This window comes from Vollenhovia emeryi, unplaced genomic scaffold, assembly GCF_000949405.1.
Source record: "Vollenhovia emeryi isolate VEMERY1.0 unplaced genomic scaffold, V.emery_V1.0 DF939195.1, whole genome shotgun sequence".
NCBI classification, from domain to species: domain Eukaryota; kingdom Metazoa; phylum Arthropoda; class Insecta; order Hymenoptera; family Formicidae; genus Vollenhovia; species Vollenhovia emeryi.
The window spans coordinates 747776-760259 of record NW_011967171.1 but is presented as its reverse complement, the minus strand read 5'-3'; the positions used below and the strand labels follow the sequence as shown (position 1 = coordinate 760259).

General features: G+C 36.1%; 2 protein-coding genes across 7 annotated transcripts; one reads left to right on the top strand and one right to left on the bottom strand.

The window, feature by feature from the left end:
- Positions 1–639: 639 nt before the first annotated feature.
- LOC105562107 lies at positions 640–2417 on the bottom strand. 3 transcript variants are annotated; one of them, XM_012012651.1, is made up of 4 exons: positions 1960–2417; positions 1684–1889; positions 1214–1616; positions 640–883 (listed from the first exon to the last, which is right to left on the bottom strand). In XM_012012651.1, the coding sequence occupies exons 1-4, from the start codon at positions 1985–1987 to the stop codon at positions 681–683; spliced, it is 840 nt and encodes a 279-aa protein (XP_011868041.1). In that variant the 5' UTR covers positions 1988–2417; the 3' UTR covers positions 640–680. The 3 variants fall into 3 exon arrangements, with proteins under 3 accessions (XP_011868041.1, XP_011868042.1, XP_011868043.1); XM_012012652.1 differs by having other exon boundaries at positions 2150–2417; XM_012012653.1 differs by lacking the exon at positions 1214–1616.
- A 1338-nt stretch (positions 2418–3755) lies between these two features.
- LOC105562106 (alsin) lies at positions 3756–11508 on the top strand. Of its 4 annotated transcripts, XM_012012649.1 has the most exons (16): positions 3756–3869; positions 3965–4574; positions 4674–5134; positions 5631–6953; positions 7027–7596; positions 7694–8063; positions 8156–8357; positions 8453–8633; positions 8764–8957; positions 9098–9207; positions 9301–9512; positions 9637–10191; positions 10273–10449; positions 10584–10752; positions 10850–11032; positions 11117–11508. In XM_012012649.1, exons 3-16 carry the CDS (start codon positions 4794–4796, stop codon positions 11162–11164), a joined length of 4635 nt encoding a protein of 1544 aa, XP_011868039.1. In that variant the 5' UTR covers positions 3756–3869; positions 3965–4574; positions 4674–4793; the 3' UTR covers positions 11165–11508. The 4 variants fall into 4 exon arrangements, with proteins under 4 accessions (XP_011868039.1, XP_011868037.1, XP_011868040.1 ...); XM_012012647.1 differs by having other exon boundaries at positions 3965–5134; XM_012012650.1 differs by having other exon boundaries at positions 3757–3869; positions 3965–5134; positions 8791–8957.
- The last annotated feature ends 976 nt before the right edge of the window (positions 11509–12484 follow it).

Here is a 12484-nt window from a genome sequence, read left to right as displayed (position 1 = left end):
GAAAAACCAATTTTAATGATTAAAGTTCTTCACAATTTATTTTGTACTGAATTATACTATTACATATTTAGTAACATTATGTAATATGTATAATATGTAATAGTATTATATTATTTAAATTCATTTAGTCAAGTAATATTTAAATTAAAAATATATGTTATATAGAATATATATAATTTAAATATAATATTTGAATTAAAAATATATATGTTATATAGAATATATAGAATTTAAATATAATGTACATATAGTATATGTATGTATATAGTGTTATACATATAGCCAGCGAGAAATGACTTGTCGACCGACGTCGTTTCGACGTCGATCGACGAGTCATTTCTGACTGGGTATGTATATATTGTATGTTTAATAGAAACACCTATATGCTTAAAACTTGTACTTAGTTTTATCATTTATAAACTTAAAATATTTCGTCACTTATTCATATATTCATAAAATATAACAAGCATTATACGGAGTGTATAAATTAATTAATATTTTCTTTATCAATAGATTAGCATTCCATTCCTGAGATTTGTTTCATTGTTTTGTATTTCTATTCTTTGCATTTGTTTTAATTGTTATATTTATATATATATATTATTCATCTTTCTTATATATTCTTTTATTTAACTATTTTTTCCATATGATTATTTAATTTTATGTTCTAACCGTAATTTTTAATTAATGACCTTAATCTTCAATAATTCTGTTTCTTTTAGTTTTTGTTTCATGCTATATACGTTATCCAATTGTTCACTTTTTGATGTACTTGATATTTGATTTGGTTGATTCAGTTTCATATATTTAATATATTCTTTTGATATTTCTGTGCATGGAGTCATAATTTCTTTATTAATTTTCTTCGTTGTGATAGATATACCTGTAAAAGAGGAACAAATAATGTTACTATGACATAGATATTAACATACAAGTGTACAACATAAGAAATAAATATCTTGCAAAGAGTTATAGTACTCTATTATCTCTATCACTTTCTACATTTACAAGAGATTCAGCATTTTTAATATCTAATTTTTTCACATTTTGATGATTAGATACAATTTAAAATGCAAGCCCGCGTTTATGCAATATATGTATAGAAAAAATATGTTTTAAATTATTCAAAGATAATTTAAAATCTGTTAATGTCAGAAAGTTGAATAAATAGAATTTTTAATAGTTTTAGCGCTAATTTAAAAAATCGACATACCTTTAATTGGCGCTTCGTTCTTACGGGACGGATTAAGGAAATAATAGTGAAAACCAACAAGAAAAAGACCAAGTAAGGAACCAAAGAGAAAGAAAGTAAATGCAAAATGATATAAACTATTTAGGAATAAATATTCATTCTCAGGTACAGAGTAAAAAGAATAACCGGGCTCACGTAAATAAAATATTTTAAGAATACCAATAGCATATATGATAAAAAGAAAACAACATAATGTCATTACAACTGCTAGAACCTTAAGAAAATATTCATATGTTCTAACAATATTTGGTTTTATTTCTTCCAATAGTCTTTGGTCAGTTGTCACGCGTGCCTGTTTCCCCCTTGTTAAAACTTTTCTTTGGTTTATGCTTGTCCATAACTTTTGTAATTGTTGGACAGTACTCTATGAAAATATCTTATATATAATATTATTGTACATATCGAATTATTCTCTGCCTCATAGTTTTTACCTTTTGACGAATTAAAGGTGATTGATTGTACTTGATACATATTTCGCTCCAGATGCAATCTTGTTCTTTTATACCATAGCCTTCCTTTGATCTCACCACATGTTTATATTCTTGTAATATTCGGAGAAATTCTCTTATCTCCGGCACTGTGTAATAGTAATAGTAATTTGTCATTACTGGAATTAGGTTCTCCTTTGCATGACATTCTATAAACAAAATAATATTTTAGTTAGAAAAAGCTCAAAATAATGTTTATATAAATCAACTTTTACTTACGTCGTTGGTTAATTAAAAATAAGAACATATATGTGTTAATTCCTTTGTCAAATAAAAGAAACAATGGCCGATCGAAATGATGGGAACTGTCACAGCTAATATTAAAGAACAAGACAGAGACTACACGAACATTTCGTGGAACTAACTCAAACACAAGCTCAATTGCAATGTTTCTATTGGAGGAACTTACGGAAACAGCCGATTAATAAATAAATGTGTTTTTTAACACTGACGCAGAAATGCTGGCCACGTTCCGGTATTTACTGCCAGTGACTGTCAATACTGAAAATCTATGGTGTACTTAAATTATAGATTTTCCGTATTGGCAGGGAGAATATTAGAACGCAGTCGCTGCGATGTTAGGTAAAGACACTCTGATCAGAGTCTGGCCATAAGGAAGCACGCTGTGATTGGCCCGTCATTTTTCGTCAATTCAAAAATTAGACTCATTCAATGCATTTTCGCTCAAAACAAAAGAATCTAGCCAAAAAAAAGTGTAGCTCTGCCCCGCGAAGAGAGATACTGGCTACGTTACTGACGTCAATCAATCGTAAGCCATGGTGGAAAAATGCTACTGCCGTAGACATATGCCGCGGTCCGGGCGGCGGGCGGCGGGTTCAGGATCAGAAACAATCGAGCGAAACGGCACTGCCCGCGGCAAGTCGGTTGCGATACCAGGCGGCGACTTTCGTCGGTCATTGTCCTGAGGGCCGACGAATCCTCGGTCGTCCCGAGATTGCAATCACTGTCACTCCTACTATTACGGTTGTTGTAAAAAAATTCGTGCTCGCTCGAAAACAGAAAAAATTATTTGTTAAATCTAAATCTAATCAAGATTAATCTAAGATTTAGAGATATTTGTAAAGCTCGTTCTTCTCTTAAGATTGAACGGTTTTCCCGTTCAAGCAGCCGAGTCCCGTGACTCCCACGGCTGCTCATACAACATCAGCTGTAACAGTAGGAGCAACAGTGATTGCAATCAGCGAATCATTGCTCCTCAGTGTACCTTCGGTCGTCCCGAGATTGCAATCACTGTTACTCCTAATATTACGGTTGTTGCATATATGAGCAGCCGTGGGAGTCATGCGACTCATCCGCTGGAGCGGGAAAACCGTTCAATCTTAAGAGAAGAACGACCTTTGCAAATATCTCTCTAAATCTGAGATTAATCTTGATTAGATTTAGATTTATACAAATAATTTCTTCTGCTTTCGCGCGAGCGAGCGCGAATTTTTTGACAACAACCGTAATAGTAGGAGTGACAGTGGATTGCAATCTCGGGGACGACCGAGGATTCGTCGGCCCTCAGGACAATGACCGACGAAAGTCGCCGCCTGGTATCGGCAACCGACTTGCCGCGGGCAGTGCCGTTTCGCTCGATTGTTTCTGCTCCTGAACCCGCCGCCCGGAAAGCGGCATATGCTACGGCAGACGGAGACCGTCGTTTCTTGCCGCTCGCAAGGTCGTGTTTGTTTTTACGACTTTTCTTATATGTGGCGATCGAACGAAAAACCAAGAATGTTTGGTTTTGAACCCAGGTCTTCGTATTGCCAGACCAGCGCACAATCCTCTGCGCCATGATCGCCACGGGTTATTACAGCTATAATAATATGTATTATACACAACAACCTACCTGTGGAATCCGTTGGTGAAGGCAAGCTCTACGCTGGAAAATTCGGAAATGATTGGTACAGGCAATGCAACTTGTATCATCGCAATGTAAAAGAGATTGGTCAATGTTTTATTCACTTTAGAGTACACGTTACAAACATTATCAGCGAAAATGATGTATCTGCATGTATATTTCTGCGACTACGGCGACGTTACGATAATATCCCGCGACAATTTGCAGCCGTTGAAAAGCAACTTCATGAAATTGCCGTATCAGGCAGTAAAGGCTAAACTCGTCGGTAAGAGAAAAGTATCTTTTTTTTTTTTCTTAAATACTTGTCATCGTTAAATACTTCTTCGTAAAGAGTTCCAAGTGACTTTTAACGTTGATTAGGAATAGAGCCGATAAAGGGCGATGACTGGACACCACACGATTGTGTCAAATTTAAGGAGTTAGTACTTGAAAAGAATTTCGTCTCTATAATCGTCGAATCGGTGTCCGACGATCTCTCGCCAGTCAATGGTATACCATGTTGGGCTTACGATTGATTGACGTCAGTTCAGCTCTAAATTATATATGCTTCTATAATAGAGAATAAAAAACGTATGACGTTTGGGCGAAATACAAATGTAGGTAAAGCTCCGTATAATTCTTTCCAAATCTTTCTAACGCCCTTACAGAAATGCGATAAACTGATTGGCCACGCGACAAGCATTTCCACGTTCTGCGTACAAGAAGCAATTATATCTTTTTTTCACCTTGAATAAAATAGAGATATCGACTGTTAGCTGAAAGGACGGAAGAAAACGAGACAGTAAAATTCGGCTACAAGGGACAAACGTGTCGATTCTAAGGTCTCATGTAAATCGGTCATGAAGGAGCGAAGGAAAAAAAACGACATGCAGTCCTGGCACGAAGGTTCAATGGGTCCTCCCGTCCCGTGTGTGTGCCGTCGCGTCTAACAGCTGATATCAGTAACCAACCCGTGGCCCGTGCCTCGTATGTCAGTCACAGTAAAAAGATTACACGTTCAATCATGCTGTCCCGCGAGTCCCCCGCGATACGTTTACGAAAGTGTTTAACGGGGGAACCATTATTGCAGATAATATGACGAAAGAGTGGCGTCACTCGCTGGCGGCTAAACAAAGCTCCGTAGAAAGTCCAGAGCGACCCGCGCGTAGGTTATGCGAGCCACCTCGTCCGTCAGGCCGCGCGCAGCGAGATGGATAAGCACCTGCACCTATGGAGGGGCGCCGACAAGTTGTCCTTCGCGTTCGGCGACAAGCCGAGCGGCGTCGTGTCCAAGTTCGTCACCGTCAAGGACCACGTCTTCGCGGCGACCACGACCAACAACCTCTACCACGGGGAGGTGTCGCACCGCGCGGACGCCTGTCCCGCCCTCGTTTTCAAACGGGCCCAATTCGACGTCGTCGACCTGGCGACCAACTCCGAGCACCTGTTCGTCGTAAATACCAGCGGGCACGTGGTGAAAGTAAATCCTCAGGACATGAGTGTCGTAGATTCAATAGTTCTCAAGGAGGAAGTCAAGTATTGTAGCCACGGGTACGTACGTCGAGAGAGAGAGAGAGATGTTTCCCTCCCCCCAACAATTAAACCTTGCAGAAACCCGTTCTTATTTCGCCCTGCCTTTCTTTTTATTATTTTGTCTCTTTTCCATTTAATTTTTATATCTATCATGCATATTATAAAGAAGAAAATTAAATGTGGAGGAAAGTCTCCTATTATAAGATAGATTCTTGACACGAGACAGCGGAGTTTCTGCTAAAGTAATAGGCGTCATCTATGCTGGTTCCATCGTGAGTCTATTGCGCTTGGAGTAAAATTTGTTTGGTGGAAAATTCATCGTTGGATTATGTAATCGTTGCGAAAAGAGATTTGTGATTGAATTTGGATGTCTTATAATAGGGGACTTTCGTCTATATGTAAAAGAGTTATTCTTAGCTGATAAATAAATGTAATATGGAATCGATAGAAGGATGTTGATGATGTCATGTGTTTGTAACTTATTACTGTAACATAGATTCCATCTTACTTGCAGATACAAAGAGGATAATGAAGTGGTAAAGGTGAAATTCATAGCGGTCAGCGATCAAGCAGCATTATTTGTTACGGACAGTGGACAGTTATGGGCTAGCGGCAACCAGTCGCAGATAGATATAAACAGTGCGGAACCGAAGAAGGTGAAGTTTTTTGAAGGGAGAACGGTGTCGGAGATTGCTTGCGGCTCGAATTTTAACGTTGCCGCTGTGAGAAAAACCGCCAAGCTCATGAAAGATGATACGGACAGCGAGAACGAGTTGGAGGAGGAGGTCTTCGTTAATTCCTGTCCGCAGTGTCTTAATAATGTTATGTTAAGCCCTGGAAGTGTAACATCGTCGGACACGTGTCTGACTGGCCTTCATGCGCAGCAGTTTAGCGAAGATCGTTCGACAAATTCCATCAGCGCCCTGTCCACTGCCAGCAAAGAGCACATTTCTCTGCCAGAAATGGACAAGAAGGAACAGCCGGCTGACATCGTTGAAAATGGCGAGGAATGTCTGAGTAATTTAGCAGATTCTGACAAAGACGAGAAACGAAATGTTATATTTATAAACACGGAGACGGCACGACAATTTCTAACCAGGCAACTGTCCTGGGTTTCGTCTTACGGAAGCGCCAAGGAAGACATACCCATGGAAAGTGTCGATCGGTCAACGCGATTGATAAAGCAAAACGTCTCAAATATGGCGAATTTAGTGTACGAAGGGGTTAAAAATGTGGGTGGTAAAGTTGTAACCTTATCTAGACATATGAGCGGTAGTTCCGATATTAATGAATGTAAAGCTGATAGCAATGAAAACTTAGAAGAGCACGGGGATACTTACATAAAACCTACTGCGACCAGTCTGGCACTGAGCTTACGTTGCGAAGAGTTTCCTTGGTCATCGAGCACCGGCTCCTCTGAACACGAGTTGTCCCAGCACGGCTTAAATGAAAGGATTAATACGTTATCTCGTACTGGCAGCAACATATTGGGGACGGAACTCTGGACGTGGGGTGATGTGCAGTACGGGCAATTGGGGACGGGAGATATTATTAAACGACCAAGGCCAGTATTAGTGACGAAGCTCAGTCATACTGGTATCAGAAAGATATCTTGCGGTGCCTTCCACGTGCTTGCTTTAACACTGGACGGCCGAGTATTTGCATGGGGTCGCAACAATCTTAAACAGGTCGCTTTGCACACTACGGTGGATCAAAGTGCACCTCAGTTGTTCACCACAAAGTTATCTTCCAACGAGAGAGCGATCGATATGGCAGCTGGCAATTTCCATAGTTTAGCAATGATGCATCATGGTTTATATTTCATGGGGCAATCGAGGTAACTAAAACAGAAATCTTGGATTATAATGATTTCGTTTATATTTATTTATGAATGCGTTGCGATTTTTCAGTAAAGTTGGTGACATGTTTCAACTTGACATACAAAGCAGGGACGAAACAAACAGTCCGAGAGAGATTTTCAGTTCTGGGCAATACAGTTGTTGTTCTGTGATAAATGAACCGGCAATAAACGTATCGGAAGATTTGATAAACGATCAGATTTTCCTAGAAGAAATGTTGACTGTTTATCAGAATCTCATCAAGCCGTTTCAAAAGAAAAGCGGCGTGACCCACGAAGCCAATGTATATGAAACACTGTGTCGTTGTTATGCAGAGTTGATGCACTTAAGCGTTTTGAACGTCATAAGCTTATGGGATTATTTTAATCATATTGGAGAAGCATATGAAGTCACAATTGTTGCCAATATAGAAGAATTTACTACAGTATATAAATACTATTTGAATGCTATTTGCGATGTTATATCTCTCGGTGGTTTTATGCATATTGCAAAACTCATTGAAGTGCCACAAGTAGTATCAAATTTGTTTGTACATAATTTAAAAAGTAGCGATGTAAAAAAACATAGCAATGAAATTGTTATAACAATGGCATTACAGCATCCCTTATGTACATTGAACAGGTGAGTTATTTCTATTAATTATGTTATAATAAAATAACACTTTGGATAAATAATGGCATTTCATTGAGATTTCTAATATATATGTATCTTATTACAGATACAAGAATATGATTCATAGCTTAATAAGAAGTAATGGCACAAAGATGGGTGTCGAACGATTACAAGAAGCTCTTATAAAATGGGAGCAGGTGCACGATGAACAAGATAAACGTCAAAGAGAGGCGGAAGCTACGAAATCGTTTTGGGAAAGTTCTGGCAAGCTCGGAGAATCGCTGAGATCTCCCAATAGAAGACTCATTCGAGAATCAAAAGCGTATCCGCTCTCGATCCTTAACTCCGGTAGATTTTCGTCGCATTCGTTTGTCCTGCTAACGGATATTTTCATACATGTCACTGGCACTACACATACAATTCATCCGCTTCAAACGTTATGGGTGGAACTTTTACCAGATTCCGAAAATGTGCAGGTACAAAATTAATCACTTGATCTATTATATTTTATGAAAAACTGATGTAGTAATAAATGTGTCTAAAATTAAATTTATATATTTTTTTTCAGAACGCTATATCGGTTGTTACACCAGAGGATAATTTCGTGCTGTACACTCCTACTCCTTCCGAGCGGAATGAGTGGCTGCATGCTCTACAAAATACTATAAAATGCAGTTTGCAGAGAGTGATCGGAAATGTGCCTCCATTAGCACGATCAAGCTCGTTTACTTTTACAAAACATAATGTTTTTAAGGATGCAAAATATACTGGTTTGTAGAATTGTATTAAAATGTATTTCACTAAAGAAGCATTGTGTATAAAAATAATATTTGCACTAAGTGTGTATCATATCGCGAATTTATAGGACGATGGTTGAACGGTAAACCACATGGCTCTGGAAAATTGGAATGGTCAGACGGTCGTACATACGTAGGCCAATTTCATAAAGGTGTTATCCATGGTACCGGAAAAATGGAAATTCCAATGCAAGGTGTATACGAAGGCCAGTGGAAAGATGGTCAGCAAAATGGATATGGAACAATGAAGTAAGATTTCTTTCTTGAAAATATACTCCATAAAACGTATTCGTTATTAGAATTTATTATTTATAAAGCTACGTGTGTGCGTGGAAGCTTTTGTTTCTAGCATAATCCTCGATTTGCTAATTATTCACAGGAAATTAATTATACAAGAATATTTTAGGTACATTAATGGAGATTTTTATGAAGGATACTTCAAAGATGGATTACCTCATGGCCACGGTGTCAAAAAAGAAGGCCACTTTATGGCGTCAGTCGCGTCTGTTTACATTGGAGAATGGGCGGCTGGCGTTAAACAAGGTTACGGAATAATAGATGATATAATGACAGGTAAATATGCATTTATTACGCTACAAGTAAACTACAAATAAAAAGTTCTAAAAACGTAACAGTGATCTCATACATATGATATTTTTAGTTAATCATAATGTCAAAATTACATATGTAGTAATAATTTAATGACACTGTAGGTGAAAAATATCTTGGTTCATGGAGCAACGGCATGAAACATGGCAATGGCTTGATCGTAACACTTGATGGCATTTATTATGAAGGTGTTTTTACGCAAGATGTCTTAACGGTGATTATATAATTTTTTTATGTGAAATATTTTGTAAAAAGGGATGAAATATTTTTTTAACTGAATTATTGATTTTAACATTGTCCATTAAAGGGTCACGGAGTGATGGTATTTGAGGACGGCACCCATTATGAAGGTGAATTTAAGTCTGCAGGAATATTTTGTGGAAAAGGTACACTGACATTCCGAAGCGGTGACAGATTAGAAGGCAATATGAATGGTGCATGGAATGAAGGTGTCAAAGTTATTGCCACATTACATATGAATAAAGCTAGTGGGACAGCGCAATCTAATTCGAAACCAGCGTAAGCACGCTTATATTATTGCAATGTTAAATGCTGTATAAAATTTTCTTTATCAAAGTAACAAGCGGCAAATTAATTATTGGCAATTAATAGCCTTTTATATTATTCTCATTATTTTTGTTAGATCTTTTGGTAAGCTATGTGTATCTCCGGATCAAAAGTGGAAAGCGATATTTAAACAATGCTACCAACAACTTGGTGTATCTGAACCAGTCACCAAAAATTCCAGTTACAATGAAAAATCTATAGAAACGCAAAAAGTATGGCAAAATGTGGCTAGTATAATAACAAAATCTCATCAAAAAACATTGCAACGAAAAAAGCTGTCTGCCAATACTTCAAATACAAAAGAAAAAAGTAGCGAAACTATCGATCAACTGGATAAGATACCAGGTTTTGGACGAGATAAGCTCACCAGTCAGACCTACAACGAGGTTCACAAGTACTTGGTAAAAGCTTTCGAAAGCCCGCATCATCCGTTGGGCGCGCTTCTGACAGAAGTAGCTGCGGTATATACCGCTACTTATGGTGGAGTAAGAGTACATCCGTTATTACTTAGCCATGCAGTATCAGAACTTCACAGTATTACAACAAGAATATACGAAATTGTCCTTCTTTTATTCCCGGCTCTACCACGTTGTGGCAAAGAGTATGTCCTTGAAACTGATAGTGAAGACGAGTACGTATTATAAAATCTATAAAAATTATACCTAACATTCTCAAATCTGTAACACTCTGATTCAAAGATATTTATCTTTAGGCAAGTCATAAGTGCTGCTGCAATACTTCATCCAATATTACTGCCACGTGTACACTCAGCACTTTTTGTATTATACGCCTTACATAATAAAAAGGAAGATGATGCATACTGGGAAAGATTGATGAAATGGAATAAACAACCTGACATAACTCTGATGGCCTTCCTTGAAATTGATCAGTAAGTAGTTTAGTAATTTGTAACAATAGAAGAAAAATGAATCATCTTGTATAAGGCCACTCATTAAGTATTGTGTAATAATGTTTTTTCTTTTTGATTTTTATAATTTCTTGCATTCTCTTACAAAATTGCAGGAAATTCTGGAAAACTGCAAATGTAATAAGCATTTCCGACAATTCATTACCATATCAACATGAACCATATTTCAGTGAGGCTATAGAAACTCTGCAGCAACTTAAAACAACTTTCTCGCCTTTAGAAAAGTTATTAGTGGTTAGAAGTACATTCGAACAAATGACACAAGTAAGAATACGTAGGCAATAATGTTGATATTGCTATTTGTATAAGCGCATCTAAATAAATTATTTATATTAATGCACTTTTCTACATTTAATAACAGGCAGTACAAAAACAACTAGGATCCGCATATTTATGGACGATGGACGAACTGTTTCCAGTGTTTAGTTTTGTTGTAGTGCGTGCTAGTGTGTTACAATTAGGGAGCGAAATACATTTTATTGAAGACTTCATGGAGCCGTACTTGCAAAATGGAGAACTTGGCATTATGTTCACTACACTTAAGGTCAGATATGATTATAACAAGTAAAATAGAAAATAAGAAATATTTAATAAATTAATATAATAAAACGAATCAATTTTATTATAGGCATGCTATTACCAGATATTACAAGAAAAAACAAACATGGGCGAGTAAAAGCTCCCACAAATATATGGTACAATGAAATGATCAATATATAAGATGAATAAGACATAAATACGTGAGAATAAAATTACACTCGTAAAACAGTAACAAGAAATAACATGAAAATGGACGTGAAAAGTATGTATTTGTATTATAATGAACGAAAGTGATAATTTGCATTTAGGATACATAATATAGGCTTTATCTTGATTGCGTAAAGCCAAAGTCAGACGCGATAAGAAGTGACATAACATATCAGTTCAATTTATCATTATAAAATGTATATAAGTTAATTATTAGTTAATTCAATGTTCTACAAATAACGCTTGCATATACATAAAAATTGACTTTCAATACTTCCAATGATTTATTACCCAAGAAAACCATGCATTTAAAAACTATAGAAATGCATAGCTCAATATTGTGATAAGAAAAAAAGGTTACCTTTATTTATATACTGTACATTCTATCTCCTGTATATTACAATGTTAACTTACAGAAACGCTTAGAAAGCTATTTAAGATTTACATATGATTACTTATCATTATTAATTTCCTAATTTGTAAATATATCACTTTTAATAGAATTTCTCTTTTATACAACTTGAAACATGCATACTCATCTTAACATAGCTTTCAAAATTTCTTATAATTTAAAAAATATATATACTACAATACTAACTATAATTATTATAATGCAAATTAATACAAATGAAGGAAGGGAAGATATAATCCTCGTTAAATAACACACACAAAGTGTTTCTATTATAATTAATATACCTACAAAGTATATTTCTACTCTGTAATGTGCAAGAGTATGTATTAGATATCTGTTAACAAAAATTTCATATATAATCCATTGAAAAATATACATATATATATGCATAGTATTGTAAGAAATATAAAAATGTATACACACACAAACACGCGCGCGCGCGCGCACACACACACACACACAAACATATATATTCAAATTGAAATTATGGCTATGTGAAAGATATTTACAATAATTTTAAAGACTTGTTTTAATTATCTTAAACTTTTTCACAATACGCGCGCGTGTGTATGTGTGTGTATATGTGCGATACATATACACACTATATACATATATATGTATGTATATGTGTATATGTAGGTATCGCATAATTACGTCATTAATTATGATAATTGAATTTACAATTTTATGCACGTTATTTAACTGTGCTGTTATATGTGTTCCACAAATTGTCTTTTTCTTTATTTTTATTTTATTTATATGTGATATTAACGAAACGTTTCCTAATAACTAGCATGTACCTGAAACATATTCTTCATATTAATCCAAAAGGGCTCG